Source organism: Cyclopterus lumpus, chromosome 12, assembly GCF_009769545.1.
Source record: "Cyclopterus lumpus isolate fCycLum1 chromosome 12, fCycLum1.pri, whole genome shotgun sequence".
NCBI classification, from domain to species: domain Eukaryota; kingdom Metazoa; phylum Chordata; class Actinopteri; order Perciformes; family Cyclopteridae; genus Cyclopterus; species Cyclopterus lumpus.
The window spans coordinates 16,208,232-16,230,508 of NC_046977.1; the positions used below are offsets into that span (position 1 = coordinate 16,208,232).

The 22,277-nt window shown below is 44.6% G+C and overlaps 1 protein-coding gene across 1 annotated transcript in view; it reads left to right on the top strand.

Annotated features, from left to right (window-relative positions):
- igsf9a (immunoglobulin superfamily, member 9a) overlaps positions 1–22,277 on the top strand; it is a 29,354-nt gene that overhangs the window by 6,371 nt on the left and 706 nt on the right. The window contains exons 3-18 of the mRNA XM_034547277.1: positions 842–988; positions 2,965–3,113; positions 4,182–4,293; positions 6,585–6,726; positions 10,194–10,339; positions 11,790–11,932; positions 13,310–13,450; positions 13,880–13,996; positions 14,993–15,143; positions 15,400–15,511; positions 17,121–17,311; positions 18,758–18,975; positions 19,346–19,430; positions 20,422–20,592; positions 20,981–21,017; positions 21,328–22,144. Of these exons, the coding sequence (XP_034403168.1) occupies positions 842–988; positions 2,965–3,113; positions 4,182–4,293; positions 6,585–6,726; positions 10,194–10,339; positions 11,790–11,932; positions 13,310–13,450; positions 13,880–13,996; positions 14,993–15,143; positions 15,400–15,511; positions 17,121–17,311; positions 18,758–18,975; positions 19,346–19,430; positions 20,422–20,592; positions 20,981–21,017; positions 21,328–22,144 (2,879 nt within the window). The remainder of the gene's footprint in view (positions 1–841; positions 989–2,964; positions 3,114–4,181; positions 4,294–6,584; positions 6,727–10,193; positions 10,340–11,789; positions 11,933–13,309; positions 13,451–13,879; positions 13,997–14,992; positions 15,144–15,399; positions 15,512–17,120; positions 17,312–18,757; positions 18,976–19,345; positions 19,431–20,421; positions 20,593–20,980; positions 21,018–21,327; positions 22,145–22,277) is intronic.

The window sequence follows — 22,277 nt, forward strand, 5'->3', positions numbered from 1 at the left end:
CTGACCTATATCACACTGAGACAGTAAACGTGAGAGAGGAGGGAAATAACAAAAAAAAAAACCTGCCAGGGGTCAAAGGGTAGGATTTTGAAAAGCTCAAATCCCCCGAGTGTTTGCTGATGCGTGTTTTGCTCCATTTTACCCCCCCGCCCTCCCCCCTCCTGTGGATTTAGTCCCCTTTGGCAGCTTGGAAAAGTAAATAAGGTGTGTTATCGCTGACAACATACCTAACTCCACACTTCCTGGTTCTTTCTGACTGGCAGGACGGTGCCTCCCTGCTACAGTCACCGGATATCAGAGCCTCTGTTAATCATTACCACCGCCGCACGTCCCGGTGGCACTCGGGCCTCCCGGCTGCAGCGTGTTTGCTGTTTCCATGTTTGTTTCATGTGTGTCCTCAATAATGATTTCATTGGCAGCTTCTCCTCAGCCATGTGGTTCCGTGCTGTTAGGTGACTGCACAATTGTCCACCTGATAACGTGTGAAAACTGAAAGGACACCGGGAAGATGTGGGCTGCCGACTAGAAATGATAAAGAGTTGATGTAGCGAGCTGCGCCACGGGCTCGGGGGAGCCGTTACCTGGCAACCAGGAGATCCCAGTTCCTTTTGTGTGTGTGTGTGTGTGTGTGTGTGTGTGTGTGTGTGTGTGCGTGCGCGAGTGGTGAGTGTCGTTTGTGCACGGCGGTTTCCGGCAGCGCTTGAGGACGGCGTTCTTCTGCAGCACAACAACAAAAGCCTCACACTGCTCAGAATGACAAGTGAAGTCAGCGTCACACGTGCACCCCGGCCTCCTCTCGTGCCCTTCACGCCGGCCCGCTCACCTTTTTGTGTTTCCGCAGGGCGGGCGTCTCTGGTACGAGTCACCGACCTGAGGCTGGAGGAGCTGGAGCTGCAGGACGGGGGCCTGTACGAGTGTCGAATCCTCTTACTGGATGAACCCACGGATGAGCTGCAGAACGGCACCTGGACTCAGCTTTCTGTAACCGGTGAGGTCTAGCAAGCTGCGACAAAGTCACTGATCCCAATGTAAACAAAATATGATCAATGCTAATTAATAAAATGAATAAATAGCATTCGGTTCTGAGGGGAGACGCCGATGTGGAAGTGTCTTCAACTTGCATTCTTTCAAATGGCCAGCAGGGGGCGACTCCTCTGGTTGCAATAATAAGTCTGATTGTACAGAAGAGAAAATGACCCTATTTCACATTTTGATTTATTCTCTCATAAACATTGGAAACATGGGTTTATGGTCTCAATTATTATTATTATTATTATTATTATTATTATTATTATTATTATTATTATTTGTCAAAGAGCTCACTACTTTGAACATTATCCATATTGTTATCTGATCCGAATTATGACATTAACATCTGACAAAATCTTTGAATCGCTTTAGTGAAAGTCGTTATTTTTATGGTTGGCTTGTTGTTTTTTATTTTGGCAGAAATCTGTTTTTCATCCTCACGAAGCAGTTTAGTGGTTCAAGGTTTATTTTTAACCAAAACTTCTTCCACATCATCTTCTTCACATCTATCTCTTTTATTTCATTTATTCTGTCGAGCCCCGCTGATTTCCTGACAGGAGCTATAAGCACACCACTTACACATCAAAACTCCGTGTCGCAAGACTTTGGCTAACTTTTGACTTTCTTCAACTGACTATAGTCATCACGTTTAAATAATACATCCTAAATATGAAATATGGATCATTAGTTTTCTCTGCTTTGAAGTTGATCCGTATTTTGGGATAAAAAAGAACCCTTTGCCACGACTCTGCGCACACAAACATACAGAACAAAGTAGCGCTGCAGATCAAAGTGTTTCACAGAGTTGGTCTGTGTGCGTCAGATCATAGATTATGACTTCAGGCCTTGGATGTAACATCACTGACATGCCCTGAAGGTACATCTCTCACATTCTATTGTTTGCACTAACTCAATATTTGAGTGTCGGTGGCCTCCAGGCTGGAAATGCAGAAGTAAATCTATTTTACATGCAAAAAGCATATATTTTATTGGGGCGGAGGGGTTTCTAATGACAGACCAGAGCTTCACCAGGTCTCTCCTGTGTACGGACAATAAAACAAACTGTAATTCAGATAAGAACATAATAACAACAATTCTGAAGCCGTTCTTCTCCGGTTATTTATCGTGCGAGGGTACAATAAGGGTACGGAGTCAGAGGAATTGTGGGGGAATGTTGAAGCTGTGATGGGTTTGTTTTTGTTTGGAGTCGGCTGTTGAAAGAAAAGGGCTCCCCTCCGTATGCTCTCTGATGAGATCTGAGACTTAAAGTGGCAGCAGAACGTTCACGTTCGCACGTCAAAAAGCAGCCTAACTGACATTTTGACTTCAGTGTATGAAATGATAATGTTCAGTAATGTCAGGCGGCTGCTGTTGAAAAAAGTATAGCTATATAAAATTACTTTTGAGAAAAAGAAGGGGGGATGAGGGACTAGTCCGGCTTTTCTCTTTGCAGCGTTTTTTCTTATCTTGGGAGACGGCGTGGATCCTGCTTTGGATTTCTCTCCGTTTCTGACATTTTAGTTTTATCGCAGACCGTGTGGTGTATCTCAATTACCGGGATAATCGTGAATATCGTCACATGAGTGACTTGGAAAAAGCATTTCAGTTTATTTTTTATAGCCCAGAATCACAATTTACAAATTTGCCTCAGAGGGCTTTAATGTCATGGTGGAGAAGTTAAAAAGAGAGCCTGATTTAAAAGATATTTATTGTAATGCATTATCTATCCTTTATTAATGCATCTTTATTATTTGTAATTACCTTAATTATGGTTTAATTAAGTATGTGTCACTCAAAAAGATGTCCTATCTGTGATGCAATAAGAATATTTAACAGAACGTAAAGTAAAATGATTGCAGTACGATTCTACAATTATTTTGGATAACCGAGACATTTCATATAATTTCATGCTCACCTCCCTGTTTTGTTCCGTAGCCCCACCCACCTTCACTGAAGCCCCGCCTCCTGTGATGGAGGCTCTGGTTGGAAGACACCTCTCTCTTGCCTGTGTTGCTATTGGCAACCCTACCCCGACCATCACTTGGCTAAAAGATGACAGTGTGATTCCAAGAATAAATTATCAGGTTTGTTTATACAATCGTGAATGCATTAATGTATGAATATATGGATTTTTTGTTCATATGTCTCTGGCTCTATCCACCATTTCCACCAGATACATCTGCTGTATCTTCTGTTTGTATTGTATCCGGTAGCATATTAGCAAAATGACCAACATGCAGGTCCCATTGTCCCTCTCCATCCCATCAGTAGCAGAGTGAGTGCGGTGCGAAAAAGTGACGACTGACTGATCCTATTTCTCATTTTCATTTAAAGCTGCAGACAAGGTATCAGCGAGTTAGGAACCTTCTGAGAACCTTCTAACACTATCAACAAACCGTATGGAGACACCTGAGACCCATATTAACTTATTAGGAATAATCTGTGACCTTTAAAACACAAACAAAATACTGCGGAGTGGGATCGAGCTATCCATCCAGCTACCTTATGTATCTAGCTACGCATATAGCTAACAAGCTCGTTATGTATCTAGCTGGATAGTTTTTACTGTGTTGTACATGTACTTTACTGCTTGCTCTAGTAAAAATGAGACACAGTGAAAATACGCCAGATTGTTAATACCGCTGTATCGGTGCATACGCATCATTTAGCTGTTGCAGCAGGCCTATGTGTATTATGAATGTGTCTATTATGAATACATAGATAGTTTAGTCCAAAGCAAAGTGTCACTGAGGGGTCTCGAGACAAGGAAACAACTAAGTTCTGTTTGACAATTATGTATACTTAAGAGAAAAAAAAGACATTTTACACAGTTATTGAAATGAAGCCCTCTGGAAAGTGTCGAGTGTAAATCACCGGTCCTGCTACAGTAACTGCTCGTAGCAATCTGAAATGTGCCAAGAAGCCCCAACGACAAGCTGCTTCTTGTAAGGGGTCACAATCGAAAACACAGTGTTCATGTTCAACGTTAAGGATTTAAAATCTTAATCTGCAAAGGAACTAGTAACTGTAGTCCTTAAGTACAGTATTCCTACATATCGTATGCATGTACATGTCTATCACAGGTGCGTGTACCTGTCTCGCTGTCTACAAGTAAATGAAATGCCCATCTGTTGCATCATCATGTTTACCAGGAAGGAGCCTTATCTCTGCGAGCAGTGAGCATGCAGTCAGCAGGACGGTACACCTGCCACGCCTCCAACTCCGAGGGAAACGTGACTCGCATGACCAAAGTAAAGATCAAAGGTCAGTTGCTGCCTGCCTGTCTGTCTGTCTGTCTGCCGTTTCGCCGCCTTGCCAGTTCCTTCCTCCTCTAAGATGTCGGTGGGCGCCTCGCTGGCAACGAGCCTGCCGTCGTTTACATCTCGGTTTCTCCGTCTTGCATCATGTGACGGAGCGGTAACGGCAACTTAAGACTGAACGCTTCAACTCTCGTTCTGTCCCCGTGTAGATAATATTCATATCCTGATATGAGGCGGACCTCTCCTCCGGGATGTGAAGGGGGTGATGGGCTTTATTGTGATATAGGTTCTGTATTTCGCTACATTTTTAAGGGTGCATTTCCAGAGAAGCTTGTCGAGGCCGCCGAAGAGAACTGAAGTATATCCGTTGGGTCAGGCAAATTCACATCAATAATAATGTAACATTTTGTTTGTTTTGTTTTGGATAAAGACGAACTCTGGTTGAACTATGGTCGAACTCTGGTGCGCATTTCTCTTGAGGTTTTCCGGCCAAACTGTGTTCAATTTTGACAGATTCATTTACAGATTTACAAAGAAAATGTAACATAATACCCGTCCAATGTCGGGACACTGTGTGTCATAGGATTACACCGACTCAGCAGCAGTGCATAATACATTGTGGAATGTATTTCTGACTCCTTCCTGCACTCCTACTCCTACACCTACTGATGATTTTCTCCGGAGAACCAGGAAATCGTCTGGAGCGTGGTGCGTGGTAAAAAAAGATACTTTGTTTTGGCATCGCGTCCCCCCCCCCCCCCACCACCACCACACGCCCCCCCCCCCCCGCCACCCCCTTGACGTTTCACTTCATTTTGGAATCTCTTTTAGCCGCAGTGGTCCCATTTTTGAATAATAATCACCGTGAGCTCACACCGCCTTAATGCAGCTCTGTCGAAGTCACATCATCTGAGCTTCTGGCTGCGTTTGTGCGCCGCGGTTGCCACGTGGATGGATTATCGGAGACTAACAGCTATGTGGATGAAGTCACACTAAAAGCCTAAAGTAAGCGCTAAACTGTCGCCCATTTGCGAAGCCGTTTAAGGTCATGATTCCAACCGGTAATGACTGCTGTGGAGATCATGCGATTATTTATACGTGAATCATGTGGCACGTCAAGCCTCCTTTATTAGCTGTTTGCAAATAGCACACGTGTCGGTGTTCGGCACGCTAGAGGGAAGAGATCCATGTGAGTCGTAAGTGATTAGTTGCCAAGGAGACTGCATGCGTTGGCATATTTGACAGAGTCTCGGAGATGTTGTGATATGACTTTTTTTTGTTTTCAGGAGAGCAGGGTTTTATTGGCTTTTCTTTCTTTCTTTTTTTTGTTGCCATAAACGCTTGCCATACCAAATTCTCTAAATCCACTGCTCCTCCTCGCACACCACGACATTCCTGTTGCTTCAAGGGTGATTTGGGATTGTTGGACCTGCACCCTATTTTCGCTGAACATTTCGCTGATTTCCAGAAGGTTTGCTGCTCAGAGTGAAAGTTCAAGAACAAATACTTTAGAATCTGTCGGGGTTCTTTTTTCACATCACTTTGAGCCTGTCAGTGGCAAAAGAAAACGAGCACTTTTATTAAGTGGGCGTGCGGTGATGGCGAGGAGTTGCCCCGAGCGGTTACATTAAAGCCAGCTTTTAGTTACAGCGCTCTCCCTCAATAACGGACCAATTTAATTAATTAGTCACTTGGATACAACATCACGAGACGATAAGGGTTGAAAAATACAGAAGTCACCCCTTTGACCACGAGACTTTTCCTTGGATGGTGTTTCGTTGCATAAATCCTCACATACAAAATATTGCACCCGACCAATCTAACCTTTCGAAACTCAAGTGTTTCATATTTTTATTTATTTCATCTAGCGCTATCTTAATGCCACAATAACTGATAAGAGGAGAATCTTCAGATCCAGATAACGTGTTTGTGCTCGAGTTTTTCGTACGACTGATGATTTTCTCTATGGTGCAGCGTGATAAAAGTTATTCTGCGGTGTGGTCGGTACGTCATATTTTACACCTGGTTACAGTTTAATGTCTCCGTGTAATATGTTGCTTCTATTTTGTGATGAATCAGATGCTGAAGGGTAGAGTCGATGCAATTTAAAAGGGGAGTAATGGGTAGAATGTAAGTTATTAAAATGGATTCAATGTGTTTTTTTTTTTTTTAATGGATTTTTTACCTGCTCTAGCCAGGATCACTGGATGGTTCAAAAGAATAATCAATCGATGAATCAACAATGAAAATATATGTTTTTTGTGAATATACCTTTTGTAACCTGCCTCCCGCTAGGCCCACCTGTTATTGTCACCCCTCCCACAAGCACCGCTCTCAACAAGTCCCAGAATGCTCTACTGCGGTGCCAGGCGGTGGCCGACCCCCCCAACATGACCTACGTGTGGCAGAGAGGAGGAGAGAACGTCCATCACATAGAGTGAGTGCCATCGCTCCCCTTTGTTCCGTCCAATCCCACCACTTTGATGTTTTATGCAGTACGGGTTTGGCAGGTGGGGGGGGGGGGGGATTGTTGCCTTTTGTGTGGTTCCTCTTTTTAGTTTTTAAAGTGGTGGTTATGTCTAATTCAAATCTAACGATGCGCATTTCACGGCAGAGTGCAGAAAAACTAAATGTTTCACAGAGAGGAGATGAAAAATAAGATCCACAAAAAGAGATGCGACACAACAGTGGAAAGGTGAAATAAACAAAGGATGTTCGGATAAACTCTGTGATAACAAAGATTACAACAAATAAACACAACCTTTTGCTCAAAAATGAAAAGCTCTCCTCCATAAAGTCTTTTTGCTGTGCCAGAGGTGAGATCGATCGAGACTAAAATGTCCACACAAGCTAAAATCTTCCTAATAAAATCCAAGTCTAAGCTTGAGTCCATGGAGCTCCAGTACACCAGAGCCAGTCCCAGCACACCCGATGGATCTAGAAGCGACATTTCTTACAAGCCTGTCTGACATGTACTCTTGTGCCGGTCCACTGAAGGATTTGATAACATAAAAAAAAATTCTTCCAAAACTGACATGGAGAAAGGGGAGCGATGTTTAAAAACTCGCCCTTAGGTACGAAAAAAAGTCAGCTGAGGTCAATTTATTTATGAAACTCTTTTTTTTACGCTGCTGGTGCACACTTTGCATGTAGGAAGTCCCTCCAAGCCGCACTGCTTTCTCAGCCGGGAGTTTGCTTGAACTGAAATAGCAACACTTAGCCCGGCAATCGTTAAATACACAGCCCTCCGTTGTGTGTTTGTGATGGCAGAGTGTCGCTCCCCTGGGTGTGTCGACGGTGAGTCCTGCCTCGGTTGCCACGGCACTTAGGCTCGGGTAAAACATTTAAAGAGACACTCTTTCCCTCATTGTGTGTTGTCATTTGTGTTTGCAAAACAAGATTTTGTTTTTTTCCCAATCGGAGTTCAGGTCGACTCCCTGTGGCCGTTTCACACTGCAGGAATTAGCCTGGTGCCTAGCGGGCTTTTCCCCTCACTCGTAGCGGCCCTACTCGTTTGGTTTGAGTGCTTCTCCTGAAACAGAAAGGCTCATGTTGTATGATGTATGATGTATGATGTATGAGTTCAGAGGACCGTCTGTCGGTGTTTGCAGAAATCAGGGCACAAAATGTTCTACGCAGGACAATTCACAACAGAGAGAGTGAGAGAGTGAGAGAGTGAGAGAGAGAGATTTTCTTTCTGATTGTTTGCACCTGAGTGATAATAAATCTGTTCACAATAATTAAAAATAATAATAATTGCTATTTGCTGGAAAACACTTCAATGAAGATAGTCATTTATAATTGTGTTGCAGAAACGAGGCCTCCCTTTGGCGTCTGTATTTGTTCATGTGTGCTTTATTCACTCTCTAGCTCGCTCGGCCGCCGCTACTCTCTCTCTCTCTCTCTCTCTCGGGCCAGGTGAGGAGGAGTGGCCAGTCTTTTGAATGCTGCGTGTTTATGAACAGCAGCCGACAACAGCAGCACATTATACTTTTTTTTTTTTTTGAAAGCACGACAAATCATCCGTTTCTGGAAAACAATTGATAAATGGCTATTTGTCGTGTTGAAGCCCACAGAGAAGTATCCGCCACCTCTGCTGCTCTATCGAGGCTGCTTTAGCTCATTGCTTTTCTTCTCTGGCACATTTACTGTGTGGTGTAGTGTAAACCAGAGATAGAACAAGAGTGACTATTGTTTTTGACTTCTTAATCCCTCAAATGGCCCCAAAAAATAGAAAATAACCCAGGCTTAGTGAAGACAATATATAATAGTATCTGCCAAAAGGACACATGGAATACAAGAAGAAAAAAAGCTTCGGATTCAGTCATGCTACTTGAAATTGAAAAATAATATCTATATATTGGCCTGAAATTGTGGGAGCTTCTCTGGAGGAGAGGTTTCACAATAGCGGTGCTCCGTTCCAGGATGAAGATCCGAGTGAGCGGAGAATGGTTCATGATTGCCAAGCACATCATCCACCAGACAATTGAGCACTCTCTTTGGAAACCGTGGCTGCGTTCGGGTCAGTCGAGCAGGTGGAGGGCTTAATTAGCATTACTTCCCCTCCTGAGCGATTCTCCATCACACATATCATTATTCATCACAGCTACACTCAGGTTGATACTCAACCCGATTTGGACGAAGAGAAAAGTTTCCGGAGAGGCTTTTTGGAGCTGTTAACAGCCGAGTGGAGCGCACCACAGCTATTCTTCCTTTTTTCATTTTTTTATTACCTGCTAGGCATTTTCAGAAATAAAGCTCTTTTGTAATTGCTTTGTTGAAAATCGTGAATGTCAAAGCAGACTTTGAGTTTGCTTTTTCTCCATTTACTCTCAGTATCCTGCCGTGTTTTAGGTTTTAAAAAAATCCTCAATTGCATGGCGTTCTTTTGGTTTTGGGTTTGAAGTTGAAGATGATAAAATATCATAGGAGGAGGCAACTATTGGAGGTTATACATTATTATTATTATGCTTAAAGCTGAACAGAGAGCTAGAAATCCAGCTGAGCAGCCTGGACATTTATACAGTTGCAATTGCAAAAGCGTGTAACAAAAGTGACGTAAAAGATGATACACTCTGGGCTCTAATAAATAAATACAAATCCCAATCCAAATATGCTTATGCGACTAGGAAAAGGCGAGGAGGGCAATGGCTAGACATATTCACATACAATCAGCCGTTCGAAATGAGTGTGAATGTGATTAGTGATGGGCAGACTGACTGCTGCTGGGAACACGGAGGCAGTAGATGTGTCCTGAGACCACATCGGTGTGATAGAAGAGCCTTTTTAAAGCTCCCTGGAGCCGCAGAGTTGGTGATCATTCGTTGTGGGTTCATCACTGCCAGCGACCCCTTTAACATCAGTCATTTGATTCATCGTTGATATGGAAATACTGCTAAGTGGAGCTGGAATAAAAGCGGCATTCAGCAACACAGCAGTGTGGATAAATATCCAGGTCGGTGGCAGTACGTGAATCATCTGACCCGTGTGGTAATTAGCTCCACAAACATGTACCGCCGGTGTGCTGGAGTAACCGGTGGTGACTAAGGTGCTGCAGTCTTAGTATCCTCGGATTTTTCTCTGTGGTTCGTCAAATGTAAGAATGTATAATATGAGTGGGCACTCCTCTTCTCCCACTCCAACTGCAGCGAAATTAAATTTCCTTAACCTCCATCTGCACACAGTGGTGAATAACTCACAGAAAAGAAAAAAAAAGACAACTACAAAAACTCCTACACTGTTGATGCGCCGAGAGACTCGGCTATAATGGAAGAGCTGGATTACCTCTCGCTGTTATTCTCAAGCAGCTGGTGTGTTCTTTGCATATTAAAGAATTCCCCTGTGTGTGTGTGCGCTTGTGTGTGTGTGTGTGTGTGTGTGTGTGTGTGTGTTTCCTCCCTCGAGGTCTCTGAAGTCGCGAGTGAAGATCATGGTAGATGGAACTCTACTCATCTCCAGTCTCATCCCCGAGGATTCTGGGAACTACACCTGCATGCCGACCAACGGCCTGCTGAACCCGCCCACCGCCTCGGCCAACCTCACAGTGATGCGTACGTCTGTGTGTCTGTCGTCGTGAGCCTTCAAAAGACATGAAATGCTCCTGCTTTCTTTCTATTTCTGAGTTTCAACACATTGCGGTTCGACAATTATCTCTACAATCATTTACATTTTTTGGGGGGCTTGATGCCCACTAAAACATTGGTACTACATCCTCTAATCACAAATGAGAATATTAACAAATGATTATTGAGACACTGTTTATTATTACATAACATGACACATGCAGGACAAGTATTAGGATTATGTGAAGACAGGTTAAGTTGTTGTAGGTGTGAAATACTCAATAATGAAGGGTAACTTGATACCCGGCAGAAAAGCAGTATATCCTGCTCTTCCTGGTTGAAAGCTTGTCTTTGGTTCACCTCTCACCACAATGATGGCCGTGTTTGGTCGGGTGAACCTTACATTACGTGGTCACAAAGTTGCACCTGTAACCACGCCCATCGGGGATGGCTGGCACGCCCCTTAAGTACACTTCTGCATCAGCGGATGTTTAGTTGCTTTTAACTCTTAACTATGAAGCATGAATGCACAAAGCATGAAGTATGAATGCCGTAAGCAAAGAAGCACAGGCCTCTTTCTTTAAAGAGGCAAGGCGCTGTGTGAAAATCATCGCTAACACCATTCAGAGCTCCTTCGCAAAGCTGAAATTCATAGATTAAAGAAAGAGATGGGAAGGAGTGGATAGTCTTTGCAAATGCAGTGTCTAGCCATCAACTCTAATGCATTAGTTTCAGCTGTAGTCATGGCAACCAATCAAACTGTTAAAAATAAAATGTATCTCAAGTTCCATATCTGATGTGTGAAATTAAACCGTAGCTTCCTTTGAAAACTTTCCTCAAGAAACGCTGTTGGTGAGCCCACTTCAACATTTAGTACAATTGCTTTGAAGGTTACTGTGCCAATACTATACATGTAGGAATCATATTCATATTTGTGATTGACAAATAGAAAAACAAGCATTTATGTGGTTGTCAACTTATCACAATTGAAAATGTAAGCCTGTCTGTTCACAAAGGCAAACAAGCCTATAACAGCATAAAGATAGCAGCAATAACTGAGATTTATTTCCTGTTAATTAGTAATCAGCATATTGAACGACATGTTAATCCGCTTGGAAAAGACAGCAGCAGGTTCCACTCATGCGGTTCTTCATCTCATGGTCTTCCCATTACCCCGGATGGCTCATCGGTACGATCCACTGTTATTTTTTTTTCCAACCTGTGAAACCCTTCAGACACGTTCAGCCAGCTGTAAATACAAGCAGCAGCACCACCTGTGACAAAAACAAGTAGACTCGCGGAAAATTGGTTTCAACAAAACAATCTGTTCCCAAAATGAATCAGAAGTTATGGATCGTCGTGCAGTTTATTTGCACCGGTGCTTTCCCTCGACATATCCCAAAGTAAAGCACTTTAATTTATTTTTCCCTCTGCTCAGACCCGGCCCAGGCTCTCCCGATGCCGCAGCGGACGTACCTCCCCACGGGCATGGAGGGCGTGGTCACGTGCCCATCGGCCGCGCAGCCTCCGCTGCTCCGGGTGGATTGGACAAAAGATGGAGAACCACTCGACCTGTCCTTGGTAATACAAATTACATTTTTTCACCACAATAGTGCCCGACATTTGTTTGCCCGGATTCAAATTTCTTGTCCCCGGCTAGCACCCCGACTCCATTTATTGATTCCTGCAAACATCACAGGGGACCGTTTCCCTTTATTTAGCAGAGCCATGTCAGAACCTGGCTGCTGATCCGTCATGCAAAAGCCCTTCTAACAATCAGCCTGACGCGAGGAACCTTTTTCTTACTGTTACAGTGTGAAGGCCGAGGTGAACGTTATGATGTATAGTTTTTCAGCCAGTTTTATAATGGGAAGTTTCGTGTGTCCGGTGATGGAAATATGCTTTCAGCTTTTCAATTGGACGGTCATTGAACCACATACATCTTAAAAGACAGGGATGGTCCGTGCAATCTTAAGAGCTGTTGAAGAAATCCCAGAGGAACTCCTTACTGCCCATGGCGCTCTCATTTCTTTTCCTCTTTTTTTCACTTCCACTTCAATCTACTGGTCACTGCATCTGAGGGATGGTTATAGGATCTTTATAGATGAGGGGTAGGGGGTGGGATTTCTCAGCAGTGGATCACAAGATTGGTTTTTTTTTTACACTTTTTTTTTGCATCGCTAAAACCATATTTGAACACACTTTCTGTGAGGGTGGCCGTTTTAAAACCATCGCCCTTGTTTTGCGTGCAAAGGATCCGCCCACTTTCTCACAAGCTTGAGTTTGCCTCCTCCTCACGCACTTTAGTTCTGAGCGATGGACGTGTCGCCGGACGTGACGCGTCTCAGGAAATGTGATTCATTCCCGTAGTGCGGGGACGCAGGCGTCGGAGTCGGGCTGTTATTCTGCCAATTATTCCAATTCCACGCTGGATGTCTCAAGCTCTCTCAATCTCAGTAATACTTTCTCGCAGCCTAAAGGATAATGGCAGTTTTGACTTCATTAAATGAAGTGGGAACCTTTTGCAGAGTCGAAGCGCAACACTGCCGCGGCCGATTGACTCGGAAATGTTACATCTTTTAATGCGAAAGCTTCAAAAAGTGATTTTGGGGAAGCGATTATGTGTGGTGCGATTTATTTAAGAATGATCAATGGAATATCCCCCAAAAAGTAAAAAAAAAAAGAAGAAGACCAATTCATCTTTTAAGTGTGCTTTAGATATCATCTTTTAAAAGCTGCGACAACATAGAAACGTTTGGAAATAATCCTCCAGGGGGACTGGGCAGATATCAAAAAAAATTTAGAATACTCCACATGCAGCTGAGGAGCTCACAGGTATGGGCTCATTTCCTGCCTTTTAGCCATTAATGCTTTGAATATCATATCAAAACGGTTCATGTGCGAGTTCCTTTGCTCTGCAGCAGTCCCAGTGGTTTGAGCATTGTGCTTTGCTTCCAGTATCCAGGATGGACCTTGACACCCGGGGGCTCTCTGCTCATGACCACAGTCAATGACGATACAGCCGGCGTGTACACGTGTACCCCGTACAACAGCTACGGCAGCGCGGGTCCATCTGAGCCAACGGACGTTATCCTACAGGTCAGTGGGCTCTCCGGGGCCTCCCGGGGTCAGTCGGCGAAGACGAGCTGCACACGGTGTCATTTAAAAGACTCGCAATGCATTCGGAGCTCACGCAACCGAGTCTGTCCTTCTGGTTCTGCTAAACTGTCTATCTGGACCACCTGGTGTGCGCATATTAATTAGCCACGACCGCAGCCGTCACGGCGAATTAAAAACTTATCAGAAACGACATTTTATTGACCTTTTCACTCCCGACGCGTGAGCCCTCTGGCATTAATAAGAGTCAACTCCGACTCACTACACTGGCTCCAGTATTGGGGAACTAATTGTGCGGCTAATCCTTTTGTTATTAAGATAATCGGAGCGGCAGTAATCCGGTCGTTAAAAGACATTGTTGCCATTGCTGCAATCTCCTTGCTTCTGCTTTATTGCTTTGGAAATCCACAGGACCCCCCGTCATTCAGCGTCGCTCCAGAGAAGCAGTACAGACAGGAAGCTGGTAGGACCCTGCTCGTCCCCTGTCAAGGGAACAAGGACCCCACAATTAAAGTCACCTGGAGCAAGGTAAAGTGTCCGTACCGGTAACTCAAGAAGAGATCCTGTTTTGTTCAAAGGACGTTTGTTTTGTCTGGTTGTAAGGTTACCTTCAGCATTTTAAAAATGGGTTTTTATTCTCACTGTATTCATCCAGTTTGGTCGTCCGCACCGTATAAAAATGATAAGCCGGCAGGAAAATTCTATAAAAATCTGTCTCTTTTGTCTTCCTGTTAAAATATGTTGGACGAATAGATAAATGTATCGTATGAGATGTGAACCCCATCGTGTCAAACTGGGGTCGCTACCAAGCGGGTCTCAGTTTCTAGCAGAACAATATCATGTGGGAGGTGGTCGTCAGTTGGCAAAAACTTGGTTTGAGGTAGGTGGTTTTGAGGTAGGTGGATTGACGCCAACGGTCCTCTACAGCTCGAGGATTTGATTAAATTAAATCCATCTTGTATTTGTACCCTGCCAACATATTCCTTTTTCACGGACAAATACAGCACATTACGTGAGTTCTGCCATCTTCGCTGCGACTGTTAAGTCAGGTGGAAAATTCTGCTCGTCTAATCTAATGGTTGCAACATGATGTGGGCGCAACCTTGAGATTAATGCATCAATGCTTTTCCAGGACGAACCAGTGAGCAGTTTCTCTGGAAGTCAGTGCATCAACACCCCCATGTTAGCACGCATAAACGCTTTCAAATCCAGACGCACAGGCAATGGGACCAGAATCCAGAAAGTGAATCCGCAAAGTGATTGCGTAACCTCCAGGTTTAAAAAGGGGAGCCAATGTGGAAGTGGCTTGAACTTCCATTATTTCCAATAGCCAGCAGGGGGTGACTCCTCTAGTTGTATAAAAGTCTATGAGACTATTAATATTTCTAAACATGAGGTCTCAATCTCGATTTTCGTTTTGTAATATTTACCGACACCTATCACAAAAAGTTGTATATATATATAAACATATAAATATATAAATACAGTATATCCATGTGTGAATGACCTTTTTGTTCTCGGCAGGTCGACTTGGCTCGTCGCACTTCTTACTCCGTAGAACCCAACGGTTCTCTTCTCCTGCAGCCGCTCACGAAGGACCACCAGGGGGCGTGGGAGTGCAGCGCCGTGAACCGCGTGGCCTCGGTCAAAGCCGGCACACAAGTCTTTGTCCTGGGTGAGTTCCCCAACAGGAGAAGAATACCAAAAGTGAAGTCCCAATTCGGGAGCTGTCCTCATCCTTTATTTATCTCCTTCAAGTTGTTTTCCGTATACCTGTGTAAAACCGCTGTACGGGGGCACGGACGCCCGTGCCTCCACTCCGCCCTCATTGGATAAATGCGCCACATCGAGAGGTTGGCCTCTGAGCTTTAGTGGGTAGTTGAAGTGCCGGCCGTTGTCCATCAGCTCCTCTCCGTTTCCTTCCATTACAGGAACCAGTCCCCACGCGGCTGCCTCTCTGTCCGTCTCTCCGGGGGTGAGGCAGGCAAACGTTTCCTGGGAGGCAGGCTTTGATGGAGGATCAGCACAGACATTTTCAGTTTGGTGGGTGTAAAGCCTCTCACTTTCTTCCTCTGTAACCATGGCAGCCATCGGTTGCACTAGTATTAGTCTATTGATCTCCGGGATGAGGAATTCGTTTATCTGTTATCACCTCTTGGCAGCTACAATACAACATTTAAAAAAAAAAACGCTGCTGGATGCCATAGCTTTATAATGGAGTGGACATGGTCGCTACACTACCAGGGTTACTGAGGAAATAAGAGCAGAATTGGCACTTTTGTATTGGCTTGGAAATCACAGATGAATGTCTTGCGTTGTCCATTTGCCAGTGACGTCCTCCTTTCAAGACAGCATCATGTCAATGTTGTGTTGCATTCCAGTTGTAATGTCTCAGAATTATGGTCTCAAGAGGCAGGTTATTTTAGTGAAATGAGGTTTTTGAAGAAATGGGATTCACTAAACTGTGTTTAGAGTTTCCAGTTGCTCTTCTTTTATTTATGTCAGAGAATGCAAGATATGATGTCAAATGAACTTCTCCTCGTGCTCATCTTAATCACATTGTAACCCCGGAGCGCGACATCAGATGAAGATGAGATGTGCTATCTTAATCCCGGAGAGGGAACTGGGTCATCGCTTCAGCATAGGAACAAATATAGATTACATAAAACAACCCACATTATAAATAGATCAGCCAATAGGTATAAACAAAACCTGGCCTGGCACGTTATGACCATACATGATTATGAAGCCAAACGTGCTATTGTGAGAATAACAATAGACCAACATGAATATTTTACCATTGACATTTCAGTCTTTTTTCTCTCATAAAGGGTGCAAACTGTGACTTCCAGCACATGAAACGTTAACGATCATGCAGATGTTTGGCAGTTGGTAACCAATGACCCACAGTCGCCTGACTGTGGGTCATTGGTTAGCATGTCGGCCTTTCAATCAGAGGGTCGGCGGTTCGATCCCAATGTCTCCTTGAGCAATACACTTAACCCCAAATTGCTCCCCGTAGCTGTGTCTATGGTATGATTGTAAGTCGTTAAATGAAATTTAATGTAATATTTACACCATATACTTTGTAAAAAAATCCATTACTACAGAACAATACAAAAAAAAGGTACCTACAAATCTGACCTATTGCTCTAAGAAGCGAGTGTTTGCCCTCACGACTTGCTTCACGCGCCGCAATAACATGTGCTGAATTCAATTTCCTCTCAAGGGTGTAGAAGAGAATAACCTCCCAGCTATCCAGACCATGTTAATGTGAGCCCCACTGACCTTTTCGGGTTTCTCATAAAAGAACATCTCTTCAGTCGAGTCAAAGAAGACTGACATTAATAATTTTCAAAAGTTCCTTCGGTTTTGAATAGGTGAATATATATATATTTTTTAGCCTCTGGGTCAAGTCATTTGCTCCGTGTAAAATAGACATGTAGAACCTCAGCTCCGAGACTCCATAATTTGAGTTGCGAGCTCTTTGAGCAATCGCGGGGACACATCAGTGCTGTCTCTGCCACCAAATCTGGAGCCGATGATGAGTATGAATGATTAATGAAACCTACATTTCTGTCATGTTTCATAAAAGCCGACCGGGCATAATTCCCCGCCGCTCTTTTGTTCTCACTTCTCTCTCCGTCTGCAGGGTGAAGAAGACTTCAGCGGGCGATAATGACGGGAGGCAGGACTGGTTCTCCGTGCCCGTGCCCTCCTCCTCCGGCTGCCGCCTGCAGGTGACGGGCCTGTCTGCCGCCACCGACTACCAGTTCAGCATCCTGTCTCGCAATAAGATGGGCACTGGGCCCTTCAGCGAGATCGCCGCCGCGCGCACCTCCGGTCAGTAGCCGCGCAAACAACTCTCATTTCAAGTGTTGTATTTCTTCACTTGTACTTCACCCCTTTTTTAAAAAATATTATTAATAATGAACAAAGCACAAAACCTTTTTGGCGAGCAGGTTTTTCATTTTAATCTGGTGCTGACCAGATGCAAATCAACTAATATCGGTTGTAGCTGATTTAAGGTAATTCCCTAAATAACTTCTGTAGCTCGGGTTAATGGCGCATCATTTGGAGCTGGCACCTGATGTGCATAATTACAAGCCACCGCCATGGAAACAAATTGTCGTTATGTTTAGGCAACATAACTAACAACCATCCTGCTTGGGTTTAAAATAAGCACAAACGGGGGAATTAGTTAATCAATACTATTACTATTTACACTGCGAGTGCTGCATATTTACACGGATGCGCTTCATTCCCGTGTCCACACCACGAGGAAGGATCCTAATCGATCGCTCCAATACGCTTTATGGCCAAAGAACCTGCAAAACGAATGGCGCGGTGGACAGCGTGCTAACACGCCGGACTGAGAGGGCGAAGACGGGGTAAACGTTACGCCTGCTGAACGTTAGCATGTCGGCCTCGTCAGAGCCTGTTAGCATTAAGCTGGAAGCACCGCCGAGACTAAACGCAGCCCCACAAAGCCGCCGGTGTGCCTGTTTCATCTGTTAAGCAGCGGCGGGTTTGTATCCTCACAGGTAACTTCCTGGGTTGATCAAATGATCGCCTGGGGCGAAATCAACATTTATATCCAGTGTTTCCACACAATGCGCCGCTCCTCTTCTCTCGTACAGTATTTGTAGCTATATTTACGCCCGCCTACGGCAGGCCAGGGGAAGTGGCATAGTTTGTGGGAAATGTTGTGAGTTAAATGCTGATTTTTGTTCCTGAGATGTAGGTTTTTGCTCTTCAAAAGATTTGAATCCTTCCCGTCAGAGAGTAGACATCACAGGTAGAGATCACATAATCACTAACTGAAGATGCAACCCGGTGCTGGATAAAAGTAAAAAAAAAAAAAAACACAACAACAACAACGGCATTTAGATTATTTTCTATTAGATTATTTTCTATTAGATTAATGTCAATTTTAGTGGTTGAAATCTCCCAATATAACTTTCATGCATAATTGGTCCTCATTTTTTCAGGTGTATCACCTTCCGGGCCGGTATCAAATGTGTCATAACGATATCAATCAACCATTCTGACATTTTACTGTTAGACCTGAAATAGAACAAATACGTGACCCATGGCTCCGTTTGGAGCATATATATATATATATATATATATATATATATATATAGACAGACAGACATCTGCTCCAAACCCCTCAACCTCTCAAGGTTGAACATATGTGGCGGCAGCAATTTCCTCCACCGTAATTTAATTTCTCCTCCAGAGCGTATCTGGCTGATAGGCCGAAGGTGTTTTATTCCTCTGCATCAGATCCTCCGCCGAAGAGAAGCCAGCTCAAGCCCCCCGCGTCGCTGTCGGCTCATCGGGGCTCAGCGGGTGTCGTCCTGCAGTGGTCCCTTCCCGAGGCCCAGCACCCTCCCGTCACGGGCTTCGTTCTCCAGTCCCGCACCGAGCGGGGGGAGTGGTTTCACTTGGACGAGGACATCGGTGCCAACAGTAGCGAGATCGTGGTTCCGGGTCTGCACAAGGTAACGAGCCGGTCGCGCCGCACTCCCTCTGAGACGAATCAGTCCACTCGGCTTGTTGAATGCCTGGGAGATTTTCATTTTTCATCTCGTCTACACCTCCGCGGTTTCACTTTTTTGTGTCCACTCTCAATTATGCACACTTTCGTATGGCAGCCATCACTTTTCTGTCGCCTTTCAATCTGTGTGCACAGCCGTTTTGTCTCCTCCCTGCCCGTCTCATCCTTCTTCTCCGCTCCTATGTAGGCCTACACAAATTCAAATTAACCTCATTAGCATTGCAGGCACAGTCCCGTGTTGACAAAGTGTGGTTTCATCCTCTGTCCTCCCCACTGTCTGTGTGTGTGTGTGTGTGTGTGGATGCTGGTCTCAGGACTGCGTGTACGAGCTGCGGCTGCTATCTCGTCGCGGGGAGTTGCTGAGCGAGCCCAGTCCATCAGTCAATGTCTCCACCATGGGTAGGTGTTCGAGAGCAACCGTGCCCCTGTTTGCATTCTTACCCCACCCTCCGTTTTAACCCGTTTTCCTCCTCCTCCTCCTCTGAGTCTGACTCTCTCTTTCTTTCCCCCATCCCTCTTTACCCTCTTTAACCAGAATTAGAGCAGGCCCTGGGGGAACGCTGTCCATTAGAGGCCTGAATGATAGAAATAGCTCTGCTAATAACTTCTCAAATGTGTTAGTGAGAGAATTTTCTCTGGTCCGTTCTGATTCATGGGAATGTGACATGAATGTTTCATTGGATATGGTACAGAGATATCATGCAGAGGGATATACAACTCCCACTGGTACCACCTGACGAGTGCCACAACAATCAGAGCTTTTGTATTGTTTAACATAACTTCACTGATATTCTCAGTTTGACGTCTGACTGAGCAAATGCAAAACAATCAAGTTCATGATTTGATGATGATCAACAGGGAGATTGGAGATTAGATCCATTTAAGATTGGCTAATAAGAAACCTCATTGCAATCTTGTATAATTTGTCCAGGTTCCTTTCTTTCTGATGTAAAGGACTTGTGTTTATTGTAGTTGTGGCTGACGCAAGTAGCATCATGAAATACACATGAACTTATAGCTTGATGAACAACATTTATCAAAACAGACGTTTACTTTTTAAAATAAAGTAGGTATTTTCCAAATTTAAAAATATTTTTTACAATTTAAATTACATTTAAATTCATGAAATATATGTATTTTTGTAAAAATAATGTGGGGGGGGGGGAGATGGGGATTATGTATGCATTTTTAAACTTTATTGTCTCAGTGTGTGCTGCTTTTATCGTAAGCAAGTGTTTTGTCTTGTCCTTTAATTGAATTATTATTATTCTGTAGGTTTATATGCTTATTACTGACTCTACAGTCTCACTTGGCTTGCGTTTGCTTTTAATTAGTAACATATATATATATATAAATATATATATGTATCACTGCTGAAATGATGTCACAGGGATGGAGATCTACCCCGCCACATCACGACTCCTGGAGCTCGTCCCGGAGCCGTTGCTGGCCGGCGTGCTGGGCGGGGTCGGCTTCATGTGCCTGGCTCTGGTCTTGCTGCTGGGGTCTGCCTGTGTTATCAGCCGCAAGAGGGACCAGCGTCGCAGAAAGAAGCAGCACGGTAAAACGACCCTCACTCCGGAGACTCGGCAGACACTCACTTTGATGAACTGCATCATGAATATCATCATTTATTCAATAAAATATTAAAGGCACTTTCAATCCATTATATAAATCATACCCCACTGCATGGATTTGGCGCTCCTCTTGTCCCCCCGCTCGTCCATTCTGTTGTAAAAGTTATTGATGTCATTTACATTACTTGCTAATTAGGGTAATTTCTTATTAGTGGCTGATAAATGTAAGTGTAATTAACATTTTGGGCAAGCCTGGGTGCCTCAGGCCCTTTAATGGGTCCTTATTAGGGTTGATTATGTTTTTACTTCTTGGTCAGTGTGGTTGTATCCTAATGAGTCAGATACCACATTGCCCCTCTCCCTCCCTTACAGAGCCCCCCCCTGTCATCTATAAATGTTCCTCATCAATGTAAGTACCCCTTTATCATTTCATTCAAATGCCTCCCATTGACCTTTCCCTCTGCTTCCTTTAAAAACTAAATGTCGAAAATGCCAGCACTTATGTTATTTTCCATCAGATTTTCTTTTTCTTCCTCATCTATTGCGGTTTTAGTCTCTCTCGGTCTAAATCTCTCCCGCCCCCTCTTCCACTCTCACTCAATCTTATTTCCTCTGCTTCTATTTCTCTTTATTTTTTACACTTCCATTTTCTATTATATTTTCCTTCTTACCATTTTACTTCTTTCACCCCTCCCCCCACCCCTTTCTCTCGCACACAGAAAGACTTCCGTCACTGGCAGTCCAAACAGTGTGTTGAAGACGAGTCCACTTCCAGCCAGCATCCTCTATCCCACCACTTGCTCTACCACCACCTCCTCATCCTCGCAGACAGACTGTTCCTCCTTCAGCCCCGAGAGTCATCATCGGCGAAAGCAACTCCCGTCCGCCTACGGCACAGGCCGCCTTACGAGGACAACTTCTTCTCCGATTCCTTCCCCGATCGAGTTGATCTCCAGAGGACCGGATGGGCGCTTCGCCCTCCTACCGTACGGCCGTGAGGTGCAGAGTGTTCACATCAAGGAGAGTGGACGGCACGACCAAGCTCGAGTCCGAAGGTCTGCGTCGGTGCACTCGGAGAGGGAAAACGGGAAGCAGCCAGCGTTTGTGCTCTCTGTTGATCTCCTACCTTGCGAACCAGCAGAGACTGATTCCACAAAGCAAAGTCTTGGCATGGCCCATGGCTTGTCCCATCACGGCCCATACATCTTGGATCAGAAGGCGAACCACGGTGGCTTTCTCGACTTCAGCAGCCTGGGCTCAAACAGTAGTTTGGCCACCATTCCTCATCAAGACAGAGGAGTAACTCCCACATTTCCAGTGCTCCCACACATCCGGTCCGGCCTTGGTCAGCCATCCACGACCGCCAGCGCCCTGGTTCTCCAGATGGAGCACGAGCGGGAGAGAGGAAACCTGAGTCACTGCCTGAAGCTGGCTCAGGAGAGGGAGGAGCTGGAGAGGGAGCTCCACAGGTACACTCTGGAGAGGGGCTCCATGAGAGAAATGAAGAGGGAGCACTCAGACCTGGAGAGCGGTGAGGTTGGTGGTAATAAGCTTGTGTGGGAATATAAAAGCAGCACGTTGCCCCACAGATACCCCCAGGGTAACAAGGAGAGCTATGGTCTGTCCCAGAGCGCTTTCCCTTCCTCTTCTGTGTATTGGGATGTCCACC